Below are 27906 nucleotides of genomic sequence, written 5' to 3'. Positions count from 1 at the left end.
AATCAGGTCAACACCTGATGCTTCTACACCTCAGATGGCTTCATCCAAGAGTCAATATGCTAAACTGTCTAAATGACATTCAAACAAGATCATAAAAAAGGTGAACATTCAAGGTGAAAAGGAAGATCTTGAGGGCCAACACAGTCTTCTAGTATTTAAGTGGTGTCACCTAGAAGAGCAATTAAGATCAGATTTATTCGTGACACTCAAAATCAGAACTAGAGGAAAAGATGGCCCAAGATGGCCAAACAGAGGGAACCTGTGTTTGCATCCTCCTATGACCACAGCAAATTCTGAAATGAAAGTTGAATTAAACTACTTGGACACACACCTGAAACCTCAACAAACAAAAGTTTCACAGAAAGAGACAGGAGAAAAGCTAAATGGACAGGAGACACAGGATGCTTGGTCAAGAAAGAACTCCGAGAGTTGCTATAATCTACAATGAGAGAAGATCCATCCATCCTTGGCCATACTCTGGTTTGTCTTTTTCTTTTCTTTGGATGGGGCCAAACCTAGAGATGCTCAGGGCTACCTCTCGGCTCTACACTCAAGAATTACTCCTGGCAATGCTCAGGGGACCACATGGGATACCCACAGTACTATCACTGGCTCTGGGGAAAGGATTTCTAAGATATGGAACTCTTGCCCTGCAAGCGGGGGTTCATGCTTAAGACCTGCCACCCCAATCTTACAGTTCTACATTTACAGCACTGTAACCAGAGGCCAGAAACTGGAGGCATGAAGAGGCAGCAGAATGCCAGCAGGCATTGCTGAGAGGCCTCTGAACAGGGCTGGTGGATACCAAAGCGGATCACATTTCCAAGCAACAGACCCCAAGGCAAACTCCTGAAGGGAGCTACACCACCCAGGTAAGAGCTCAGAAAACTGGCCGACGCCTAGCAGACACACAGACTGGAGCAACTGGGAGCGAACCTCTGGTCAAAAAGTGCCCAGCACACTCCCAAGGCACAACCAATTCTCCAGAGGCCCTAACAGTCTGCTGTGCGTCTGCTCTGCCCCAGAGGCCATACTCAGTGAGATCCACCTTGCCATTCCCCACAGTTCCCCACAAGCTATGGCTGACCTGGGCCTGCCAGGGACTGGTGACCTTGACTCCAGGTCCTCTCTATCATGGTGCATGGATGCCAGTGGGCACTGGTGATCTGGGACCCGAGTCCCTCATTGAAACTTGACTCACAAGTATCCTTGGCCATACTCTGGTTCTCAGACTAGCACACAAGTGATACCAGCCACTAAAAACTTGAACCCCAGGTGCCCCTTGACGTGTCTCTGAACTTGGTACACATGTCCCAGGCACTGGGAATGTAAAGATCAGGTGGACCTTCAGGGCTACACATACAGGTCTGACTGGGAGCTGGACCTGGAACTTGAACTCCTGGTTGCCACTGCCCGAGTCTGCACAAATTTGATGAACAGGCAACTTTGAACATCTGGTTCTAGCCCAGACTTTTAACTTGGTGTCAGACCCCAAACCTTGTACCACAGGATGGGGCTGTCCCAGACTATTTACCCTTTTAACCTAGGGAATGACAGGGGCTCACAGACACAGAATCTCCCAGTGTCCACATAAGCTTGCCTGCTCAGTGCAATTCTGAACACGGAGTCTCTGTTCCCAACCACTACACCCCAGTCTCATGGCTGCTTCACGACACTCATGACCACACACCAACCTATGCTCACCCAAGCACACAAAAACTCATTAGTAATGCCTGAAATTTGTGGCCCCCAAAGCCTGCCTGGACACAGACTCGCATCTCTTGTCCTGATGTAGCACCAGGAATAATAAGGAAACAGGCCTTTACCTGCACTGATAGAAGAAAACAAAAGCCGGGAAGAACCAAGGCTAAGTAAATTCCCTGGTAAAGACTTCAAAGCCAACAATTTTAACGATACTCGCTAAAATGAGGATATAAATGAAAGAGCTCTTCAATAAAGGCAGAGGGCTGGAGCAATAGCACACAGGTAGGGCATTTGCCTTGCACGCAGCCGACCCGGGTTCTATTCCCAGCATCCCATATGGTCCCCCCGAGCACCGCCAGGAGTAATTCCTGAGTGAAGAGCCAGGAGTAACCCCTGAGCATTGCTGGGTGTGACCCCAAAAGCAAAAAAATAAAATAAAATAAAGGCAGAGAAAGTATAAGAAATTCAAACAGAATGAATTCAACCAAAACATACAGTAGCTGAACTAGCAAATACAACAGAAGGGCTCAACAGCAGACCGAGGCAGAAGAGCAAGGCCTATCAGTGAGCTCAGGAACAAGACTGAGGGGCTGGAGCCACAGAACAGCGGGTAGGGTGTTTGCCATGCACGCGGCCGGCACAGGTTCGATTCCCATCATCCCATATATCCCCTGAGCACTGCCAGGTGTTAATTCTGTTAATTCCTGAGCACAGAACCAGGAGTAACCCCTGTGCATCTCCGGCTGTGACCCAAAAAGCAAAAAAAAAAAAAAAAAAGAACAAGACTGAGGAAGCTTCTGAGACAAACTCATGAAAGCAAAATGAGGGTCTGCAAAGAGAGTACAGCGCCATCACCTTATGCCAGTGAATATGGCCTATATCAAAGAGAAAGAAAAAACAAAAGCTGGAGGAAGTGTGGAGAAAAAGGAGCCCTCATTAACTGTTAAGAACATAAATGGGCTCAGCATGTGCGTAAAGCAGTATAGAAATTTCTTAAGAAAAAAAAATTTTTTTTAATCATATTATTCATTCCTTGGTTCCAAACTAGAGAACAGGAAAAATACCAATTTAAAATGATGTATGCATACCTACGTCCACTGCACAATTTACAAGACCTGGAAACATTCCAAGTGCCCCCACAATAGATGAGATGAAGAAAATGTAAACAATAGACTACTATTTTGCCATAAGGAAAGATGAAATTTTGCCCTTTGCTACAAAATGGGTGGAAGTGGAAGGTTTCAAACTAAGTGAAAAAAAGTCAGAAGGAGAAAGACAAATACCAGATGCTCTTACTCATATGTGCTACATTAAGAAATAAAAGCAAGGAAATGGAAAATGTCCTTGCCCAAGAGTAGAACTGAGGCTACCATGGAGTTGGCTGAAAGGTTCAGTGGACTGCAGTGAGGGGATATTAGCTGTCTGGTGGTGCAGATGGTGTGGTAACACCATAGCTCTGTCTGTACTGTCTGCCTGTCATCCCGTTGTTCACTGATTTGCTGGAGCAGGCACCAGTAACGTCTCCATTGTGAGACTTCTTGTTACTGTTTTTGGCATATCGAATATGCCATGGGTAGCTTGCCAGGCACTGCCATGTAGGCGGGATACTCTCGGTAGCTTGCCGGGCTCTCTGAGAAGGACAGAGGAATCGAACTCGGGTTGGCCGAGTGCAAGGCAAACGCCCTACACATTGTGCTATTGCTCAAGCCCATAGCTATAAAACATATAAATGTTCAGTCATGTAAAGTTGCCTCAACAAAAATTTGTTTTTAAAAAATCAGAACCAGAAACAATGGAGACATGTCTAGATTACACAGTACAATACAGGGAGGCAGGGGCTGGAGCAATAGCACAGCACTCGGTCGACCCGGGTTTGATTCCCAGCATCCCATATGGTCCCCTGAGCACCGCCAGGAGTAATTCCTGAGTGCAGAGCCAGGAGTAACCCCTGTGCATTGCCGGGTATGACCCAAAAAGCAAAAAACCAAAACAAAACAAAACAAAACAAAAAACCAAAAATACAGGGAGGCAAATGTGATTTTTTTTCTTATGAAGAATTTTCTATTAAGTTGAACAAAGAACACCATTTTGAAGTAATATGCTTCTTATTACTAGAAATGGTCAAACAGGAGTTAGATGCAGAAACACTGCTGAAGAGATCAGGGCTGTGAGAAAGTGTACCAAGTGGCCACAGTTATCCGTTCCAACTTAAGTCTATGACTTTTGGAACCAAACAAGCAGGTTTACCTCTTCTGTCATTCCAGCACGAATTAGAGTGAACAGATATTTGAGTAATCTGATTTCATCTTCTCTGTCCAGATCATCAAGGGGCATTTTCTGTCTTATGGGAGCATCAGGATCCTATTAACAAAGAAGAAATAAGAAACACATGTACTATAAACTTCTTCTACCTACAAATATATTTGGGGAGGGGATTGGACCAGATTTCAGTCAGCTGTGTGCAAGGCAGCTTTTCTTTCCTTTCCTTTCTTTCCAGCCCCTCTATCTACATATATTTTAAAATTCGTAAAGAAATTACAAACCTCCCCAAATTATCATACTGAAGTAAATTGATCTATTTATTAACAAAAAGAGTGCCAGTTTCAAAAGTTATCCAAATAGTCCCATATAATTGTGTATTGCTGACCGGCAAAGGTTCATGCTTTAAGTTAGACTAAGGCCCAGATCAGTTCAAAATCTCTCATAATTCAAGATGATTTGAGCTTTATCCTGCTATAGTAACTACAAGGCCAAGAAAATTATATCCAGGGCCATATCAGTATAAACATTTAATTCATATGGTTCCATTTGTTACAAAGCTCTGAGCACAGAGCCAGAAGCCCTGGGCACCGCAGGCTGCATTCCCACCACCCGAAAAAGGGACAACTTTGATAGCTAACAAGTCATACCTTGCTACAGAGCCAATATTGAGTTGTTCCTTTTCTTTCTTGGTGGGATGGGGCATACCCAGTATTGGTTGGAGTCACTTCAAATACTGCTTAGGGTGATAGGATCACACCTGGGCTCCATCATGCGCTCCAGGCCTTTCAAGCCATTTCCCCTTTCATGGCCCAAAATGAATTTGTTTTGAACACTGGCAAATCAGAAGCTTTCTACATTTTCTTTTACAATTTGAAGGCCACAAATACATTCAACTATATTACAATCATATCCAAATGTAACAGTAGCTGTTTATTAGCAATTCAATACCATGAGCAAACCTTCAGGAAACTATAATAAAGATAGCAAAGTTGTCAGCCTTAGAAAAAAAAGTTAACTATTTATTTTAGGCCACAGCCAGCTGTGCCCAGGAGCCATTAGTCCTGGCTCTGTGCTCCTGGTGATGTTTAGGGGACCACAGATGCCAGCGATACACCAGGGCCTCCTTCATGAGAAGCATATGTTCAGCCCACTGAGCAACCTCTGCTCAGATCTTAGCTTTAAGGACAACTTTATTTCAAAGAACACTTACCAATTCAGTGACAAGAGGGCGGACACTTCCTATGAAAGACATCTGTCGCTGTTTCAAGCTATGCAGAGTATTCTCCCTGAAAGTAAAAGTACACATTCTGTGTGGAGACGGAATTTTAATCGGTCTTTATTAAAAAACAAAGCAAATCAAATGAAACTAAGAGTACAGCTCCAGAAAAACAGTGGGTAGAGAGAGAGCCTAATGACCCCTGACACCGTCATGATTCTCAGACACCCCAAGATGAGCAACCCCTAAGCACTGCCGAGGTATGGCCCGTGCACAGCGCTGGGAGTGAGCCCTCCCACACCAAGGGCATTTTAGATTGGTTAACTATGGATGATGAGCACTTTTTCATTAAAAGGTATTTTGGAGGCTAGGGGTACCCCACCAATGGCCATGCACTGCCAGCACTAAACTCAGCTCCAGGCCTCAGCCCTTATGATCCATGTTTGATTGTCACATATAGTATGAGAGAGGTGCCAAGCCTAATATTTTTACTCACAGGCATCCCATTTCTTTTCTGTGTGGTTTGTTGAAAAGATGGTCCTTTTCCCATTGGCTTGTTTTGACATCTTTGTTGAAATCAAAGGTCCACAAGATTATTCAGATCCATTGAGGAATCAAAAAAAAAAAACTTGCAAAAACTTTAGCAGGGTATTTTAGCTAAAAAATAAAATTTGTAAATTTCTTTTTCCAGAAAAAATCACAACCACTGGGCTGGGCTCCTCGTGGCTGTTCAGGATCACTCTGGCAGTGCTCAGGGATCTAGCATTGTTGGGATCAAACCTGGGCTTCCTGCATGCACACCAGCACTGAGCCATCTCCTTAGTCTTTAAATATTTCATTTTTAACAATTACTAAATTGTACAAGTTCCCTAGCTAAGCAAAGATATAATTAGCTTACAGACTTTTTACATTCATAACATTACTTAGTCAAATAGTAATATTCAGGTCTGGAACTAAAATGTCCCTTTTAGGGTCAGAGAGATAGTACAACAGGTAGGGTGCTTCTCTGCATGCAGCGGTCTCAGGTTTGATCTTGGCAGCCCGCATGGTCTCCTAGGCTCTGCCAGGAGTGGTCCATAGTGCAGTGCCAGGGTAAGCAGGGTGGGGCTTCCTCAAAAAACCAAAAGCAAACACAAAAAAGTTCCTTTGACTTAGTAGTGCTTTCTAGTTTCAGAAATTACCATACTACTATGGTAATTGGTAAATATGAAAGGGCGTAGGAAAAAGAAATTTTAAGTAAAACCCTAAGTAGCTAAGAACATGACAGAAGTATCTTTTTTTTTTTTTTTTGCTTTTTGGGTCACACCCGGCACTGCACAGGGGTTACTCCTGGCTCTGCACTCAGGAAATACCCTTGACAGTGCTCAGGAGACCATATGGGATGCTGGGATTCAAACCCAGGTTGGCTGAGTGCAAGGCAAATGCCCTACCCGCTGTGCTATCACTCCAGCCCCCAGAAGTATCTTTTTAATGGTCAAATTATAATTATTAAGAAAATCTAGCGAGATTATGTGAAAACATAAATTGACCATGTCATTTCTTATTTGTTCTCAAATAAGGTTTCCTATCACATCAGAAACAAGTCCCAAAGCAGTAGCCTGGCCTGCCTGTTAAAATCCTACAATTGGTCTCTCTTCAGTCCCACTTTCAACCAGTCATCTGCTGTGTTCACACTTGCTTCTTTATGCAAATACCTGACCATCTTGGGGTCTGACTAACCTTACGTGCTGAGAATACTTTCTTCCAGACGTTTGCACAGCTTGCCTCCTTTATTACTTCAAACAGCTTTCCCTCCTCACCACCACCAGCGGACAGGAGGGCTTGAGCCCCACCAAGCAGTGCACTGTGGACACTCCCGGCTCTGTGTTCAGGGACTGCTACCAGCAATGCTCAGGGAATATGTGGGGCTGAGGAGCAAACCAGACTGAAAAGGAGCCTTACCCCAGTGCTATCTCTTCGACCCTTAAAAATCTTTTACTTACATCACCTGTTGAGGAGCCTTCCCTGAATTCCTGTCTTCTACTTAAATCAATACCCATTTTCACTTTCTAACCATCAACTGATTTTTCTTCAAAGCACTTGATGCTCCAAAAGATACTGAATCATTTTCTTTTTAAAAATATTTTTGTTTTTTAATTTTTATTGAATCACTGTGAGATACTCTTACAAAGGTGTTCATGATTAGGTTTTAGTCAGTGTTCCAACACCCACACTGACACCAATGTACTTTTCCTAGCACCAGTGCTCCCAGTTTCTCTCCCATCACGCCCCACCCACTGCCTGACTCTATGGCAGGAACCTCCCTCTCTCTCCTCCTGTTTCTCGTTCTCGGCCCCCCCATTCCTTTCTCTTTCTCTCTCATCTATTTGTTTCTATTCAGAGTAAGCTCTAAGAACTTCATAAGGAAGAACAAAACATTTGTTAAAAGACAAAACAGGAGGGTATGGAGACACTGAGGAAGGGAAATTAATAGTGGTGATGAGACAGATACCAGAAAACTGTATGCCTGAAACCCAACTATGAATAATGGAAAATTGCAGTGTCTAAAAACAAACAAACAAAAAATGACAAAACCATCATTAAGGAATATTAGGAATAAGTTTGGTGACTTACCAGTATACTGATTTTGCATAAAATTCAATATTATCAGAAAAATCTCCAATTTCATCTTTGGCAATACTTTCTAACCAATCTACCACCAGCTAGGGGGAAAAAAAAAGAACAAAACTATAATATATATATTATTTTGAAGAGATACAACTCTTTTTTTTTTTTTTTTTTTGCTTTTTGGGTCACACCTGGCGATGCACAGGGGACCATATGGGATGCTGGGAATCGAACCCGGGTTGGCCGCGTGCAAGGCAAACGCCCTACCCGCTGTGCTATTGCTCCAGCCCCAAGAGATACAACTCTTAACCTTAATTTACAAAAAGATTCTAAGATAGAGGAAGTATCAATTTTTTCTATCACTAATTTTATAAATTCTGGTGCAAACTTTTAGCATGCAATCCCCCAGAGAACAATGTTCTTTATTCTTTTAAATTATAAATAAAAAAAATCAAGAGGCTGGAGTGATAGCACAGCGGGTAGGGCGTTTGCCTTGCATGTGGTCGACCCGTGTTCGATTCTCAGCATCCCATATGGTCCCCCGATCACCACCAGAAGTAATTCCTGAGTGCATGAGCCAGGAATAACCTCTGTGCATCGATGGGTGTGACCCTCCCCCCCAAAAAAAATCACAAACAAAAAATTAAACTTTAAATTAAAAAGAAAAACTAGCTATTTTTATGTCATTTACTCCTTCCTCCATGTTTTATGGAAAAGAAAAAAATCAAAAAAAGTGTTTAGTCATACCTGACTTTGTCGAACAAGTGAATCTCTCTGAAATAAACCTTCCACAATTGCTTTTTCACTGGCATTAAGAGACTGAAAAAAAAGAGGAAAAAAATAGAGCAAAATTGAAATCTAATCACCCATAAACATTTTACTATATAACAAATCTGTATATTCATCTTTGAAAATTTTTCTCAAATAACTTTTAACTTCCTGATACACTTACTGATCTTCTTGCTATTTTCTTTATTTGGTTAAAGTGGAATGTTTTATTATCTGCTTTGGGGGCCTCCAAAGTAGTGCTCAGAAAGTCTTGGGGTCTCTAGCAGCGATTCTCAGCCAAGCGGCCCTGCTGGGTAACTTGTGGCCCCAGGCTGTGGACTGCTCAGGCTCTGCGGGGCCGAGACTACCTAGCGTCACACTGGGAATGCTCAGTGGCCACAAAGTACCAGAGATGAAACGAGGGTCAATCGCAAGGAAAACAAGCGCCTTTACTGTGCTATTTCGCTGGCCCCTTTCTTTAAAGAAGTTGTATTAGGGAGGAAATAAAACAAAAAAATAAGGATGCAATCAGTTGACATCTTAAAAAACACTTATAAACATTAAACTTTATTTTCTTTTGTTTTGGGGTCATATCCTGTGGCATTCAATGATCATTCTTGATAGTGCTTGGTGCCATACATGGTGCCAGGGAGCAAAGCAGGGTTGGCCACATGAAAGGCACACATCTTAACCTATAAAACTATGTACTATCTCTTCAAACCATAAACATTAATGCTTTTAAATTAGCATCAGTAAAACAATATACACTGAAGTTGATGAGTGATAAAACTTAATAACTCAAAGTCAGTAAGACTAAACAACTTGACAGAATTATAAAAAAGTAAAATTAAGCAGCATATTAAAAAGTTAATATACTATGACCAATACAAGTATGGTTCAAATCTATTAATTGAGCTTACATATAGGTTAAAGAAGTCAGGTAAACATCTTAAAAGATGCTAAATTATCATTCAATTAAAATATTCTAGGACCAAGCAGTAGAAGTATCAGGACTTTGAGCTACCTACAATATCAACATTCAAAAATATGTTGCATTACTATATACAAAGTAGAAGACTGTGCAAAACAATTACAAAGTTGTTCATGACTGAATTTCATCCATACATTCATTATAATTAGCTGGTAATACGCTACCAGCAATATTTGGAAGGAAAAATACCAAATAAACTTGTTTCTTGGGCCTGAGCAACAGTATAAGGGGTAGGGCATTTGCCTTGTATGCGGCCAACCGGGGTTTGATCCTGTGCATCCCATATGGTACCCTGAGCACTGTAAGGAGTAATTCCTGAGTGCAGAGCCAGAAGTAACCCGTGAGCATTGCTGGGTGTGACCAAAAAAGAAAACAAAAAAAAAAAGTATTTCTTGATGTTAGAGTTTTAATAACTTTTTTCATTTTGTATACTGTTTTGAGTATTTCTATACAATTATTTTGCATCTATTTTAAACAAGGCAATCTTTTCCTTTTTTTCAATATGTGTTTTGAAATTAAACTGAGATACAGTTAAAAAAATAAAATATTCTCATAAGTTAGAAGACTATTTTGCTAAATAGGACTATCTAGTTCAATTTTTTTTTTAATTGCTTTTTGGGTCACACCCAGCAATGCTCAGGGGTTACTCCTGGCGGTGCTCAGGGGACCATATGGGATGCTGGGAATCGAACCTGGGTCAAGCGTGTGCAAGACAAACGCCCTATCCACTGTACTATCGCTCTGGCCCCTTCTAATTCAAATTTATAGCAAGTAATTGCTTAACTATAAATAGACACTCCATTAAAATCTAGAAGATGAAAAGAATAATAAATTCTGTAGTCAACTTTACTTTGAAAGTTCTAGTTAATACAAAAATAAGAAAATGAACTAATAATAGGAAGTATGGGGAAAGAGTCAAAACTCCTCTAACAATTATTCTCTGGCATACTATAAATAAAGGGTGGGATGTCCCCGAATAGGGACCACACCTGTTAGTGCTTCACACATACGATGTTCTGGGCTGTTCCCCAGCACAAGCACAGGTGACTGTGGCCCTGGGACGTCAAGCACTAACAGGTGTGGTCCCTGTTGGTTAAAAAAAAGCAACTTAAACCTATGTGAAGTGAGATGAAGACAAATATAAAATACTGATAAAAAAAAAATTCTTATTATAGGCTCTCTGCCGAGATGCGACCCGGGTGGCAGCACGTGTGTGTGCGGCTGCTCTGCTGCTGATCGACCACGATCTGAAGGCCAGCTAGACTACTTTTGGTACCAGCAACTTCTTATAGAAATGTCTCTAGACTGTGAACTAAGCCATAGCCCCATGCTGCCCCAGGAAGGGAAATGATGCAATTTCTGACATGAATCTCCCTGGACTTAATTACTAAAATACAAAAATCCCAAACCACGCGGCTGCTATTGCGGCCGAGCAACTTCATATCTCTTCATTCTCAGCAATGGAAAACTAATTATCAAATGCTTCCTTTTCAGCAGGGCTGTTTTTTTTTGGGGAGGGGAAACTCCAACAACAATCAATAGTGAGTTTTGTGTTGAAATATGGAATGTGATCAAGGTAAAGAGAAAGTGAAGTGAAATTATCAGCTACGCAGGCGGGGGTGGGGAGGTGGGAGGTATACCGGGGTTTTTGGTCGTGGAATTATATAACTGAGACATAAACTGAAAGCTTTGTAACTTTCCACATGGTGAGTCAATAAAATTAATTAATTAAAAAAATTCTTATTATAATGTGTAAATGACATCATACTATATGTTAAAATGTCTATATAGGGGCCAGAGCAATAGTGCATCAGGAACAGCACTTGCCCTTGCACACAGCAGACCTGGGTTTGTTCCCTATTTCCCCATATGGCGCCCCAAGCCCAAAAGGTGTGATCCCTGAGTGTAGAGCCAGGAGCAAGCCCTGAGCACTGCTGGGTGTGCACCCCACCCCCACACACAAAGTTTGTACACATGCACAGAAAATCAACTAGTAGGGTACTACCATTTACTCTGTAACAGGTGTTTGTATTTGATTTTTAATGAGATTATAGACTTTTACTGTAAACATTTTTAAATAAAACTCAAAATAGGTTAAAAAAAGTTCCATTTTAGAAACAAACTACCAAATTCTATTGCTAAAGTTTTAATTTTTAAGCACTTAGGAGGAAAAAAATTTTTAAAAACTTACAGCAGTTGCAAACATATTTTCATCTTCTAACGCACACTGTATTCTGTCTCTGGGGAGAAAAAGGATATGTAGAAAAGTTTTATTTTACATAAATACAAAAAGATCATCTTTTAAGTACTATATGCACAACATGCATTTTATCCAGCATAAATAAGATTAATTTATTGAGCGCTTTTTTTTTTTTTTTTTTTGGCTCTTTGGGTCACACCTGGCGTTGCACAGGGGTTCCTCTTGGCTCTGCACTCAGGAATTACTCCTGGCGGTGCTCAGTGGACCATATGGGATGCTGGGAATTGAACCCGGGTCAGCTGCATGCAAGGCAAACGCCCTACCCGCTGTACTATCTCTCCAGCCCCCTTATCAGAGTATTTTAAAAACAAAAATTACCAGCAGCAAATGTTTTCTGAGCTTGATACTGACATCTGAACAAACTGACATTTGCAAAGTCTTTGTTAGCTACTACTACACACATCTGTTTTCCTTTCTGCTTTTGGGCGAAACCTAGTCGTGCTGCTGGTGTCTTCCAGCAGTGTTCAGGGAATCGTGTTTTGTGTGGAATGGGATCAGGGCTCCTACACAAAGTCTCCTGAGCCTTTTCCTCAATTCTGACACCTAATCATTAAGAGAACATTTTCACATGGCAAAAGTAAATTATATCATTTTCCTTCCAGAATTTTTTTCTCATTATAATGAAAAAGCAACAATTAGAGAGCCAAAACCATTGAGCACTTAAGAGAAGGACAATTTGGCTAGCTTCTTTCCAGCTTCCATACTATAGTTTACCTTTCAGCATTCTTTTTTCTTGAACTAATCTCTTTAAGTTATGCAGCACTTTCAGTACCTTCCATAACTTTGTAACATATCCCAACATTTGGCATTTACCAGTTTTGTAATCAAATATCCCCCCGCCCCCGTCTTCCTCTGTCACTCCTAATAACCAAGTTATTAGAAAAAGATGAGCAGCGAAACTGGCAGGATTTTTTCCAAACACACCTCACTTTTAACTTTTGAACTAATTTGCCTACTTTTGTTACTTGTCTGAGCTATACAACTTTACCTATACAAAGAAGCCAACAGCCTCCACGTGACCATCTCCTGTTGAAGAAGCCAGAGCATACTGGCTGTTTTTGAAAATTTCTGAAGTCCAGGTGTTGCTCTACTCACCATTTTATTCAAAATATTCACCTGAATTAAAGACAGAGTTACAAAGCGGTCAATTTTCTAGAATTTCCACTCAAAATATTGTTTAAGCAGGAATTGTCTTAATTGGAAGGTGTGTTTATTTGTGTGTCTATCTATATATATCCATGTATATGCACACATATATACATACATATATATGGATTTCAGATACAATAGCCATATTTATTTATTTATTTTACCATATGTATTTATCCTGATAGGCTATTTCAAAACTAAACCTAACAAAACTACAACAGGAACACAGTAGCAATGAAAATGAAATCTGAAAATTTTATACCATGTAACATTTTTAGAAAAATCACTGTCACTGTCATCCCATTGCTCATTGATTTGCTCGAGCGGGCACCAGTAGCGTCTCCATTGTGAGACTTGTTACTGTTTTTGGCATATTGAATATGCCTCGGGTAGCTTGCCAGGCTCTGCCGTGTGGGTGAGATACTCTCGGTAGCTTGCCGGGCTCTCCGAGAGCGGTGGAGGAATCGAACCCGGGTCGGCTGTGTGCAAGGCAAACGCCCTACCCGCTGCGTTATCGCTCCAGCCCTAAAACTGACTAAAAACAAAACAAAACAAAAAACCTGCCATTTCTAAACAAAACTAATTCTCAAATCATAGTTCTTGGGGCTTAGAAAGGTAGTTCAATGGTAAGAGCACATAAGAGGTCCAGGTTCTCCCTGGCATAGCTAAAAGCAGTCCCTAAGCACCACCAGATGTAGCCCCAAAACCAAAATAAGTAAACAGAAATGAAATAGTGGTTTTAACAATAGTTAAATTTTGTGGCTGAGGCATGTGTGGAAAAATCTAATGAAAAAGGCATGGATATTCTTCCCAGAAACTCAAAATATTTTTCAAAAGTTATAAATACTAGGTACTTCCTTGTTTAGGGCCATGAATTTAAGATTTGGTCTCACTCAGAACACGAAGAATCATCACAACTGCTTTCCCAAACTTGAGTAAGTAGCTGACCATATAAAAAAGTTTAATAATTCTTAAAGGTAGCAGTTTTAGGTTTATTCCAAAACTGTGTGGGGAAAACAGAGTTCTGATACCTTCTACTCTTATATAGATGCAACTTGCTTACCATCAGCAATTAATGTCTAGCACCAGAAAGTTAATTTGTTATAATGAACATACTTTGACATGTCATTAGCACTCAAAATTCACAATTTAATTAAGGGTATATGCTCCTTTTTGTCTCTTAACTTTAATTTTGGTCTATACCCTGAAGTGCTCATGGATTAGTCCTGGCTCTGCATCCAGGTGGGGGTCAGGAGACCATATGGGGTCCAAGGTATGGGGCCCAGGTCAGCTGCGTGCAGGGCCAAAAGCATTATACCATTTCTTTGGCCCCAAGGGTATGCAGCTTTGGTGTAGTACTACAATTGGTTTTGAGAAATGTACAAATGACCTGTATCTATCAATATAGCATAATATGAAATCTATTTTACTAAAATTTGGCTATCCTCACCTTTTTCTTTGTTCCTTTAGCCATGGCAACTACTGATCTTTTCACTCCAAGTTTTCCCTTTTTCAGACTGTTCTATCATAGAATCATACAGTACATAAACTTTCAGATTTAGCATCTTCAATTGGTAATAAGCATTTAGGTTCATCTCTTCATAGCTTAAAAGCTCATTTCTTTTTAGAACTGAGCAACATTGTCTGGATGTGCCAGTCTAAGCCTTTATTTAATGAACGTTATCTTGATTGTTTCCAAATTTTAACAATTATGAATAAAATTATTATAAACATCTTGTGTGCAGGGTGTGTGTGTGTGTGTGTGTGTGTGTGTGTGTGTGTGTGTGTGTGTGTGTGTGTACTAAGTTTTCATCTCACCGGGTAAAAACCAAGGAATACGAATGTGCTAAGAGTATGATCTCACATTCATACTCCAGAGAACATTACTTAGTAAAAAAAAAAAAATCTTTCATGAGTTAAAAAAAAAAAAAAGAGCCAAGTTACTACAGCTTTTTCCAACCATGACACCTGTTACTATACCTTGTTCCTAAGAAAACTCCATTATATACAGCATGGAAATTGTCAAGCTGTGCTGTCTAAAGAAATTTAAGAGGGGTCAGAGCAATAGTGCGGTGGACAGGGCATTTGCCTTGCACAGTCAACCTGGGTTCAATCCATGGCATCCCATATGGTTCCCTGAGCACTGCCAAGAGTGATTCCTGTGCACAGAGCAAGGAGTAAATCTTGAGTATCACCAGCTAAGGCCCATACCCCAACATCACCCCCCAAAAAATGGGGAAACTTAAGAGTACTGGGCCATAGAGATAGTACTGAGATTAAGGTGCTTGCCTTCTGTCTCACTGATCCCATATTAAGTATCCCTGCCCCAGCACCAAGGCTTACAGTCCCAACATCCCAAATCTCAGAGTACAGAAATTTGACCAAAAATGAAGTGAGATCAACTTACCTGACTAGCACAAATGTTTTCATATTCTTCTACAAGGTCAAAAATTGTCAATGAAGAGTGCTTCAAAAAAGATTGCAGAAAATCTGAAAACATACTCATGGAGGCTGAAATACATAAAACAAAGAAACAATGTAAAATTTAAATAAAAAAATTTTTTTGTATTTATAATGTAGGAGTACTACAATTTATTTAGCCATGAAACAATGTCAACATGTTCCTCTAGATAACTAACTCTTGGCTCTGTACTCAGGGCCCTGATGGGGCCCAGTATGTGGTGCCAGCAACCAATCTCAGATTGGCTGCATGCAAGGCAAACACCCTACTGGCTGTGTTATCACTATGCTGCATTATTTTAAAAACTATAATTGTGGCAAAATACAGTAACATAAAATTTAGCATCATAACCATTTTAAATATTTAACTAAGAAGTACTTTGCTGATCATCATTCATCCATCCACCCACCCACCCACACAAGTCACCTCGCTAAACTAGCCAGAACAAATCTGACAAAGGATAAAGTTGGAAGCTTCATTTAAGTCTTAATTTGAAACTTTATATGAAGTATATACATTACAAAGTTATAGTAATCAAAACAATATGGTAATGCATAAACATGCAGATCAATGGAAAAGAAAATGGAGCCCAAAATAAACTTCTACATATACAGTCAATACTTTGACATAGAAGCCAAAACACTAAATGAAGGAAGGACAGTCTCTTCAATAAACAGTGTTGGAGGGCTGGGAGAACATTACAGCAGGCAGGGTGTTTGCCTTGCATGCAGCCAACCTGGGTTGGATTCCCAGCATCCCACATAGTCCCAGAGCACTGCCAGGAGTGATTTCTAGGAAGAGTCAGGAGTAAGCCCTGAGGACCCTAAGCATGGTACCCTGTCCCGCAAACAAAAACAAAAACAAAACCAAAAAGGGGTTTTCATCACAGCATTACTTGTAAAAACATCCCACGTGGCTGTTAATAATGATTGGACAAAGATGAATTTATTATACAATGAAAAATTACTCAGCCAGAACATAATTCTATTTGTGACAACATAATTGAATCCTAAGTAATGCTAAATAAGACACGTACTGCATGATTATCACTTGTCTATGCAACCTAAAAAAGCAAAATACTCAAACTGGAGCAGAATGGTGGTTACCAAGGAAAGGTTCAGAGGTGGGGGAAGACAGTGGTCAAAGGAGATAAATTTGCAGCTAGAAAATAACTAACTTCTGGAGATCTACTGCACAGTAATGTAACTAGTCACATATAAGTATTAGAAACTAAATAAACACATAAAATAAATAAACGGATCACTATAAGAGAAATGTAAAAATCACAATAAGCTGTAACGTCACAACTATTATAATGGTTATCATTTTGGAAAGATGTACATCTTTCCAAAGTCAACATGTACATCTTACACAATGCTATACATCAAGTACATCTAAATTCAAGTAAAACAAAGCTATACACCTATAAAATAACCCTTCATTCCACTCATCTACCAGTCCCTAACAACCATCATTCCACTCTGATTCATTTGATTACTCTAGATATCTCAAATAAGTGGACCCATATAGTATCTGTATGTCCTGAAAGTTCATTCATATCCTTCATTTCCTTCCCTTTAAAGTAGAATAATAACCCACTTTAAATACTTAAATAACCCACTTAAAATTTTTTTGTTTTTTTTAAATTTATTTTTATTGAACCACATGAGATACAATCACAAAGCTTTCATGTTTGAGATTTAGCCATACAATGATCGACCACCCATCCTTTCACCAGTGCAAACTTTCCACCACCCATGTCCCCATTATAGCCCCCTACCACTCCAGTCCTTACCCTGCCTCTATGGCGGACAATTGTCAGTTACTCTCTCTCTATTTTATATTTGGCTCGAATTTTCCCACCATCATTCAAGCCTGCCTTCCAGGGATAGATGCTAGATCATTTATTTTCTATTGCTCATTCTGCCTATCATTAAAGGCTTCACTGTAGCACTGTGGTCCAGGCTCTGCTGTGCGGGCAGGATACTCTTGGTAGCTTGCGGGCTCCCTGAGAGGGATGGAGGAATCGAACCCAGGTCCGCCACATGCAAGGCAAATGCCCTACCCGCTGTGTTATCGATCCAGTCCATTAAAGGCCGCACACTTCTGAAATTCTAAGATTATAAATGGCTGGGTTCCAGAGACATCTCTGAAGGGAGCTATTACATTTTGGGATTCAATTGGGAGTTTCTGGCCCCAGGCTGTTGGTGCGTCAAGATGGCGCCCAGGGGCAGGTTGATCCTACATTTATTTATTTATTTTTGCTTTTTTGGGTCACACCTGATAATGCACAGGGGTTACTCCTGGCTCTGCACTCAGGAACCACTCCTGGCGGTGCTCAGGGGACCAGATGGGATGCTGGGAATCGAACCCAGGTTGGCCACGTGCAAGGCAAACACCCTACCCACTGTGCTATCGCTCCAGCCCCTTGAACCCACTTTTAAATAACCCACTTTAAATACTTCCTTTTAAAGTAGAATAATAACCCACTGTATGAATATACTGTATGCACGGTATTTATATCCTGCATATATACATTACTTGATCCATTTATCTTCAATAAACACTTCTACCTTTTGGCTATTAAGAATAAAGTTCTTATGCATAGAAAGAAAAAAAAAGAAGAAAGTTATTATGCATAAATTTAAATAAAACTACAAGCTACTTTGTCATAAAACTCAAAGCCTTTTACCTGCTTCTCCAGGATCATCTTCCCTTAACATAACTGCGCTGAGAGTTACATCTTCCGTTACATTGTGGGCCTCTGTGTTTGGAAAAAGCCCTGAATGCTGGGATGAAAAAGCAGCAGCCCAATTACCGTCATCCAGATTTGTTACCTGAGAAAAAGAAAACAGAGAAGTAATGGAGCTACTGTTAATGAGTGAATCGAGAATTTCTCTTAAAAAACCTGGCATATTTTTTCCCCATTTTTAAAAGAAAGACATATGAGTTTATGTTATTAAGAATTTTAATTTTTTTTTTGTCTTCGAACTACTCCGTACTGAAAAAAAAAAGTCAATAAAAATTGCATCCTACATTATGACTGAAACTCAATCAATGAACACTTTGTAATATGTGTCTGGTTGTGATTCAATTAAAAAAATAAAATAAGCACTGCGTAAAATCCGAGCTGACAGTAATAGGAGAAATTTAACATATAAGATTACTCTCCAGAAAACATCTACTTTGGGGCCAGAGAGAGAGAGAGAGTATAGTGGGAAAGATTCCTAACCTGGGTTTGATTCCTGGCACTGCACATGGTTCCCTGAGCAACACTGGGTGTGACCCCCCAAACAAAACAAAACAATTGAAACTAATCAGAAAACATCTAATTTAGACAAAACTGCAAAATATGTGTCTATTAACAAGAACAAAATATAAGGCAACAGGAGCTGAAGCGATAGCACTGCGTGTAGGGCGTTTGTTTTGAGTAGTAGAGTGTGATGTCACACTTAATTCTGAAAGAAGAGGAAAACAGTTGCTCTATATTTTCTTTTTTTTTTTGCTTTTTGGGGTCACACCCGGTGGTGCTCAGGGCACCATATGGGATTCTGCGTGCAAGGCAAAAGCCCTACCTGCTGTGCTATTGATCCAGACCCCAAAACAAAACTTTGTGTTTCACTGCAGACCTTTCTTCTTCCCTCCCTCCCTCTCCTTTCCCCTCTTGCCTCACCCCATTTCTCTTTCTGTGCTGGGGATGGAAATCCCAGTACCTCATATGCTCATACTATACCCAAGGGACACATCTGGCCTCTACCAGATATACTTAATATCAGATCAAGTCATTCTGCATCAAATTATATATCAGTCTGCTGTTTTAAGTACTGCACCATAGTGATTTCTAAAGAATGTCTTACCTACTTTCCCACAAATTTTCTATTTCCTTTAACACCTTGTCTCTTACTTGGGGCTCTTGGCTTCCTACTCTTCTATACTTCAAAACAGCATTCACAAAACAAAACAAAAACAACATTCTCCTTTATAACCATCAGCACCCAACCAAAGGACTTATTTCTTCATATCAGCAAGCTGTCAGATGAAAATACCTGCATTGAATGAAATGCTGCTGGGGTCAGAACCACCATCTATGACATAAGATGCAGACGCTCAGGTTTCAGCATTTTGAAAGTGTCATAAAAATTATTTCAACCCACAGAACAGATATTTTTATGATGAATATGACTCCAATTCTCATTAAAAAGCTTTAAATTAAATATTAAACTTATAAAAATAAGTGAAAATTTTAGAGCCAGGAATATAGCTCAGCATTAGAGCACTTATCTCAACATGTCTGAGACTTGTGATTTACCTAGACTGAAACAATAAAAGTGAGCTCAAATTTTCTACATACCATAGACAGATTTCCTAAGAACCCTGAAGACTGAGTAAATCGGGGAGATCTCCTTCCTGTTCCAAGAATGCATGAAACATCTGGCTGCCTTAATAAGCTCCGGTTTGGTGGAGTCACTACAAATAAGTAATTAAAAAGAAAAAGTATCAAACCAAAATGCAGTGTCAATGAAAACAAACAAGCAAACAATACAAAACAATTTTCAATCTGATTCTACTCAACTACTTTAAATATTAACATCTTTATGATATAGATTTAACTTATTTTTCTTAATTTTGAGCTTTTGGTACTACTAAATCTATCAGAAAAGGGCTGGAGCGATAGCACAGCAGGTAGGGCGTTTGCCTTCCCGAGTTCAATTCCCAGCATCCCATATGGTCCCCTGAGCACCGCCAGTAGTAATTCCTGAGTGCAGAGCCAGGAGTAACCCCTGTGCATCGCCGGGTGTGACCCAAAAAGTAAACAAACAAACAAACAAAACAATCAGAAAAATTTTTTATTGCAAGTACATATACTTTCATTATGACATAACTGAGTAGTATGGGAAAAAAAAAAGACTAATAAAAAACAATGAATATTCCATATTCCTCTTTTTTTCTTTTTTTGCTTTTTGTGTCACACCCAGCAATGCACAGGGATTACTTCTGGCTCATGCACTCAGGAATTACTCCTGGCGGTGCTCAGGGGACCATATGGGATGCTGAGAATCAAACCCAGGTCGGCCCCGTGCAAGGCAAACGCCCTACCCGCTGTGTTATCGCTCCAGCCCCTCCATATTCCAATTTTTACAAACCGAATAAGGACGCAGCTACACTGTATAGGCCTGGACTTTGAAGCCAAGGTCACTGACTGAATGTTGACTGCATTACTTACATACATAGATAGCTATATTACCAGCACTAGTGAATTATGTATGTCTCACTTTTAGTTTCTGGCAAAAATAGAGAAAATACCTAGAGCTTATTGTACACTCATATAAATTATAGTGCTTTTCGCATAATAGTAACTGAAATCATTATTCTTAATAATTGATAATATACCCAAACATATTCATATGATAATTGCTATTATTAATTGTAGCACTGTCGTCCCGTTGTTCATCAATCTGCTCGAGCGGGCATCAGTAATGTCTCCATTATGAGACTTGTTACTGTTTGGGCATATTGAATACGCCACAGGTAGCTTGCCAGGCTCTGCCGTGCGGGACAGAGGAATTGAACCCATGCCAGCTGTGTGTAAGGCAAACACCCTACTGCTGTGCTATCGCTCCAGCCCATTACTGCTAATTGAAATTATTATTAATAAATGCTTTAAATCATAAAATCTTACAAGGTGGTCGAAATGAGCCAGGAGTTCGCGGGATGACCTGATTTCTTGGTGTAGTGTTAGCGAACAATTCATCTTGGGATGCTCGGACTGCAAAAGAGTTAAGTTTTCCATGGAAAGACACTGTAAAACTTGGAACTAACTATATCTGCATTACACAAAATACATGAAAACATGTTTAAAGAACAAGATATTATCATGGCAACTGTTTTTCTAAACAAAGAACAGATCATTCCCTCCATTTAAATTTTCAGCTAATAGCGCATATGTTGCCTGAGCCCATGTGCTACTTGTGCCCACTTGGCCGAGCATATGCGGTGCCTGAGCACATGTGTCGCCCACATCTCCCCTCTTGAGATGTGTACTTTCATGCTTTTGTGTCCAGTGCTAGGATGTGTGTAGAGCTCTCTCCACCTTGGAGAATCCTGCATTCGCTCATGAGAGAGTTATTCTTACTCTTCTCTCTCCCACTTACCCCTTCATCCTTCCCTCGGAAACCTCTAAATAAAATCTATTTACTTAAAAAAAAAATTTTTTTTCAGCTAATAGCTCGATCACTTTCTAATCAAGAAAGGAACTGAGCTGTACGCTTAAACAATTCAATTTTATGCCCTACTACAAATAAAACTTTATTAAGAATACGAGAAGCAGGGCTGGAGTGATAGGACAGCACATGGCTGACCAGTGTTAGATCCCCAAAATGAGTATATGGTCCCCAAGCAATGCCAGGAGCAATTCCTGAGTACAGAGCCAGGAGTAACCCCTGAAAATCAGCACTGTAGCCCCAAAACAAAAATAATAAAACCGAGCTAGGGCTTGAAATAGTACAGGTATTTAGGTGCTTGCCTTTAAAAAAAAAAAGTGATGGTGGCTCAATTGCATGGAGTGCAGGCTTTGTGGGTTCACCCCGTTCTCTGAGCAAGATCAGAAGTGATCTGAGTCCCAAGCCAGGCACAGCCCCTGAGCAACCACCCGGTGTGGTCCACAAACAGCAGAAAATACAACATAACAAAACAATGATATCCGCAGAAGCTAAATATGAGGGCAACAAAATAAAACATCCATTTTAAGACCCAGAACTTGGCTAAGAGGTAGAGCATACGCCTTACATTTAAGACTCTGGGACAGCAAAAACAAGTTAAAATGACTGGGGAGATGGTTCAAAGGCATAGTTTGTCTTCATGCTGGAGCCCCTGATTTGACCCCAAATACACCTGGTTCCCCAGACTGATGGAAATGGACCTCAAACACCTCTGGCATAGCACTCCTCAACCAGCACCACCTATGCTCCCTCCGAAAAATAAATTAGATGGAATATTCTTATTTTCCAGGAAACAAAAATTTTAATCTTATTCAATTTCAGCACTATATATAGCAAATACCATTATCAGTGGAATTTAAAAAGAGCATTTTTATCATTACAGCTAGTGTTTAAAACATCTTATAAAAAGAAAAGACGATAATCCCTACTGTGAATTTATAATGATGATGCTTAAATGCAAAGGATACTTAAAACTCTTTTTTGAGCACTCTGCTTCTTTGCAGTCCGTGTCACCTCTGCCTCCCGGATCACAGGGGATGACATCTCTCCAAAGCCACCCCTAAAAGAGCATAATTAATCACAAGTGACTGAAATGAGAATGCAGCATTTGCAAGGAACTTATCATCATTACTGGAGCAAAGGATCCTGTCAGTCAAGATATAAAACATTCCTGTAGATAACACCTTGATTTTTTTGTTGACAACGCCATTCCCAGCTCCAAACCCTGCTCAAATTTTACCAGTAGAAGATTTCTTTCTAGAACTTACTTAGTTTTTATTCTTCCTCTGTCTTTTCATTTATCTTGTTTTTGGGGCAGTGCTCAGGGCTTCCTCAGAAATCACTCCCCGCAGGCTCAGGGAACCACAGTGGGGTGTCAGGCATTGAACCTGGGTTGGTGGTGTAGAAGGCAAAGGCCCTACCCGTTGAACAATCACTCTGGCCCCTCTTCTCTCATATGAAATTATTTAACACTAGGAATAAGTGCACTGCCTTAGACCATTGCTTTATGATGGTAAATTTTCCCATTAATGTGATACGTTTCATAAAAGAGCACTCTATTAAAACAAATCAAACTTCTATAAGCCCCAGAGTTCAGGGGCAGAGAACCTGCCTTGTGGACATGAGGTCACCAGTTTGATCCAGGCTCCACCCCACATAGGGAGTAAAATGTTAGAAAACTGCCAGTGTGTAATTCTGGGTGCTGAAGAAAAGTGTGTCATCTTAGCTTACTGCAGCCAAGTATGTGTGAGCACAACCACCAACTCTATAACCCCTAACAAGGAAAGTGGAGGAAAGAAATTCGAAATAAAACAAAAAACAAAAAACAAAAAAACCCTGTAGTCTCTAAACACTTCAAATTATGACTACTATGATTCAATCTGTTGTTTGAGATGGCGAGATGGTAAGTAAACTAAAAAAGAATTAAAATAAACTGAAGCAAAATGATCCTTCAAGTTATTTCTCTCCAAAGTACATCAGGGTGCTCTCTGTCCCAAATACTATCAGTCAAAAGGTTCCAGATGGTCATTCTCAGCCAAAGGTCTAGAAACTGAGTTGTGCGAACGAGAGACTTGCACTTTCCTGAGAAGACCCTCAGTTGTACATTCTGCCACTTAAAACAGAGAGGGGCTGGAGAGATAGTACAGTGGGTAGGGCATTTGCCTTGCATGCAGCCGACTGGGGTTTAATCCCCAGCATCCCATTTGGTCCCCACAGCACAGCCAGGAGTAATTCCTGAGGGCAGAGCCAGTAATAACGAGCATCGCTGGTGTAGCCCCAGTAGAAAAAAACAAAAAGCCTTTCACAGAGCTCGCTACAAAAGCAAGCTCAAATTTCCTAGCATTGTTTTTACTAGCTAGTAAAATTAAACCACTGTACAGCATATTTCAAACATTTAAAGCATCCAATTAATGTTTTTTTTTTTTTTGGAGGGGAGGTCCACACCCAGTGATACTCAGGGAATTACTCCTGGCAGCGCTCAGGGGACCATGAGATGCCTGGGGCCAGGTACATGCAAGGCAAGCACACTGTGCTATATTTCTGCGGCCCCTAAGCCCAGGTATTTTAACAAAGATGTTTCATTATTTTATTTACTGTTATTATTGAGCCAACGTGACGATTCTCAGGGATTACTCCTGACTCTGTGCTCAGAAATCACTCCTGGCGGTGCTCGGGAGAACCAAACAGAATGCCGAGGATCAAACCCGTGTCAGCTGCGTGCGAGGCACGCGGCCAACCCGCTCTAGTATTCCTCCAGCCCGCATCAATTAATCTTTGAAACTATTATTCCAATAACCAGAAAGTCACCTCCGTTGAGAATTCCCGATACAGCTTTTCCCGACCATGCCACCTGTTGCCATCCCCTGTTCCTAAGACAGCACTAAATACAGCATGGAAACTGACAAGTTGCACTGCCTAAAGAAACTTAAAAGGGGCCAGAGAAATAGCGCAGTGAGTGGGCAGGGCATTAGCGATCCCCGGCATCCTATATGGTCCCCCAAGCACCGCCAGGAGTAAAATTCCTCAGCTCAGAGCCAGGAGTAACCCCTGAGCATCGCCAGGTGTGGCCCAAAGAGCAAAAAAATAAAAAAATAAAGAGAGAGAGAGAGAGAGTTCCCGATACCCTCACGACAGGGAGACTTTAACTGGTACCTCACCCACGCCCCGGGACCCCCGAGCAGTATAAGTTATCACTCGCAACAGCTCGGGCCTCTCCTCCACCGGCGGGTTTCCCGAGGCCAAGAACCTGGACTAACCCATCTATATCGCGCGCAGCGAGCACGACGCTGGGGTGCGAGCAAGGGACTCGGGGCACCCTCGGCCGGCCTGCCCTGCCCCCGGGAAGTGCGGGCTACGCCCCCGCGCGCCACCACCGAGCGGCTTTGTGATCGCCGCCCGCAGAGCGGACGCCAGGAGGCCGTTCGGGACACCGCTCCCGCGAGCGAGGCCTTCCGTCCGCCCGCGGCGTGTTTCCAGCGCGGGGATGGAGTCCCAGGCGGAGCGCCCGGCCCTCCGCCGCCGCCGCGGGGCCTCACGGCCCGCCAACAAGCAAGAGCGACGTGTCTCCAAACCCAGAAGGCACCCCGAGCACTGACCTGTCCATAGCTTACGGGTTTCGCCGGGAAACCTCGCACAATCGCCTCCAATTGAACCCACCGCGTTTCAGCCTTCCCGCGCTCCGGAAGCACGCCCTTCTACCCGGAAGTAACTCCTAGTTGAGGGGGGGAGAAACAACCACCACCGGGGCGGAGAAGAGTGAATTTTCTGGCGCGCGCATGCGCGGCGTTCTTCACCGCTAGCCGCAGCTTCCTAATACGCAGGCGCGAAGTTAAGCCTCGCGTGACGACGCGGGATGGGGCGGGGCCGGGCCCGGTTCGTCCGAGACGTCAGGCAGTCTCGGCCTGATTGACACGTGTGGGTGTGGCCCACGCGCGGGTTCCCTCGCCGGGTCTTGACGTAGAGTTTTCTGCTGGTGTGAAGTCATTTCCGGGTATTCTCTGCCGGAGAGCCTGGGCGCGAGCCGGGGTTTCAGAAAAGGGCTGCTGCCCTCTGTGTGGGGGCGTGGGGGCTTCCGTCTCTCACGGTCTCCTTGTTTGAACTGCAGTGTGTACTGGGTACAGGTTTTGAAATCTGTTTCCACAGCGTCCTTTTTCTCCTTTACTTGGCTGTCTTCCCTTTAAGGAGAAAGGATCACCTGTCTGTAAAATGCCTGAAAGCGGAGGCGAGAGCACAGGGGTCAAAACTCTTGCCTTGCACTGATCAGGTTCGATCCGGGGCACTGCGTCTTGTCGACCCCCGGAACTACCCCTGCAGGACCGCCAGGAGTGATCCGTGAGCACCGGGGCAGGAGAAAGCCCTGAACATCGCCCGTAGTGGGTCCAGCCCCACCCCGCTCCCTCCAAAAAAGTCGAAAAGCAGCATAAAATTATATCGTATTGCCATCGTAAAGTAGATTTAGTATCTTACTCCCGAGTCTACAGGGCATCGTGAAAAGAGCCTGTCTGACGGGAATCCCTGTGACCAGGCAGATTCCTCAGCTTCAGAATGGAGTTAAGAACTGAATCCCTCCTTGTGTGCGCATGAAAACCGGGAGATGAACGCTGCTTGTAGTAAGTCGTTGACATGTTCATTTCACCCTCCAATAACCTACTTGATGAGGCCTTTCTTGTTCTCCCTATCTCCCATCACGTGTACAAAAGTGCCCTTGTTTCGTTCAACAAACACTGCCTTGCTTCGTGGGGAGGAAAAAAACCCAAAACACTTTTGCTTCACTAAAAAACAAAGCCAAACCAAAGTATGAGTCAGCGGTGACTCAGTTTCTCGCCATGTCGCTTGTCATGAATTCCAATGTGTTTATTCATATGATATACTGGAAGTGGGCAAAAGGCACACGATAAAAAGGAAGAGCAGTTTCGGTTCAAGGACTTGCCCAACATTCAGTTCGTATGCAAAGAGAGAACAGTTATTAGAATATTTTTTTGATTCACTTTTGACACATTCAAGTTAGAAGACATGAGCGACAAGCTGCCTCCCCAGATTTCATAAATATCAGCTTAGAAAATGATGACGAGCTGAAGAAATGGCCACAGAGACAGCATACTGGAGCACATTTTGCTCGGCAAGGTGTGGAGCCCTGGGTCTGATCCCTGGTACTACATGCTCTATCCCAGCACCACCGAGCAGTGCTCATGGCTTTCTCCTGCCTCTTTGCTCTGGGATCTTTCCTGGTGATGCTCCGGGGACCATATGTGGTGTTAGAAATCGATCTCAGGGGGCTGGAGTGATAGCACAGCGGGTAGGGCGTTTGCCTTGTATGAGGCCGACCTGGGTTCGATTCCCAGCATCCCATATGGTCCCCTGAGTACCACCAGGAGTAATTCCTGAGTGCAGAGTCAGAAGTGACCCCTGTGCATCACCAGGTGTAACCCAAAAAGAAAAAAAAAATGGATCTCAGGCTGCACAAGGCAAGTCCCTGTGTTATCTCTTTGGTCTATGAAACTGATTTTTAGTTAGACTCCATCGTGTCTCTTATTCAAGATGAGACCAGTAGGTAAAATGTTAACAGCCTCAGTAATCTTACCTTCTTATTGGGGACTATTAAAATACTCCGACTTACTGATTTCTCCTCAATGCCAGGAAAGGACCTCACCATCCTGATCTCTCCTATGGGAGATTAAGAAAGACACTAGTAGGCCATTTCTGCTGATTGTTACCCCAAAACTGCCCCACATTGCAATATTCTGCTTGAAGACCCCTATTCAACTAATCCAAACATTTCAAACACCTAATTATAGTTAGAATCCTCCATGTTTTTTTTATTTACTTTTTAAATTTAAGGTTGTATGCGCCAGAAATATCAATCCTTTAAAATTGATCTTCTGGGGCTGGAGTGTTAGCATAGCGGGTGGGTAGGGCGTTTGCCTTGCACGCGGCCGACCCGGGTTCAAATCCCAGCATCCCATATGGTCCCCTGAGCACCGCCAGGAGTAATTCCTGAGTGCAGAGCCAGGAGTAGCCCCTGTGCATCGCCAGGTGTGACCCAAAAAAAACAAAAAAAAAATTGCTCTTCTATGCTCTCCCCCTTCTATGCTCTCACTTTGGAACTTTCTCCTTGTTTGTGTACCTGGATCATCATCCTGATTGCTTTTTGGTGCAGAGAGGAGTTAGGCCACACCTTGCCATGCTCAGGGCTCACTTCTGGCTCTGTGCTCAGGGTTCACTCGTCGTAGCTTCAGGGAACCACATGTGAATCTGGAGATGGTACCTGGG

General features: G+C 41.9%; 1 protein-coding gene across 1 annotated transcript in view; it reads right to left on the bottom strand.

Moving 5' to 3' along the window:
* Nucleotides 1-25369, bottom strand: part of NUP107 (nucleoporin 107) — a 47410-nt gene extending 22041 nt beyond the window's left edge. Inside the window, exons 1-12 of the mRNA XM_055118169.1 lie at nucleotides 25233-25369; nucleotides 22605-22696; nucleotides 21099-21185; nucleotides 19770-19885; nucleotides 18111-18255; nucleotides 15365-15468; nucleotides 12797-12924; nucleotides 11740-11788; nucleotides 8537-8608; nucleotides 7796-7884; nucleotides 5177-5252; nucleotides 3952-4065 (exon numbers count right to left, since the gene is read on the bottom strand). Coding sequence (XP_054974144.1) covers nucleotides 3952-4065; nucleotides 5177-5252; nucleotides 7796-7884; nucleotides 8537-8608; nucleotides 11740-11788; nucleotides 12797-12924; nucleotides 15365-15468; nucleotides 18111-18255; nucleotides 19770-19885; nucleotides 21099-21185; nucleotides 22605-22696; nucleotides 25233-25240 — 1080 coding nt within the window. The 5' untranslated portion in view covers nucleotides 25241-25369. The remainder of the gene's footprint in view (nucleotides 1-3951; nucleotides 4066-5176; nucleotides 5253-7795; nucleotides 7885-8536; nucleotides 8609-11739; nucleotides 11789-12796; nucleotides 12925-15364; nucleotides 15469-18110; nucleotides 18256-19769; nucleotides 19886-21098; nucleotides 21186-22604; nucleotides 22697-25232) is intronic.
* Nucleotides 25370-27906: the final 2537 nt, after the last annotated feature.

This window comes from Sorex araneus, chromosome 10 (assembly GCF_027595985.1).
Source record: "Sorex araneus isolate mSorAra2 chromosome 10, mSorAra2.pri, whole genome shotgun sequence".
Taxonomy (NCBI): Eukaryota; Metazoa; Chordata; class Mammalia; order Eulipotyphla; family Soricidae; genus Sorex; species Sorex araneus.
The sequence above is the reverse complement of the archived record's forward strand: the minus strand, read 5'-3'. Positions and strand labels throughout refer to the sequence as shown.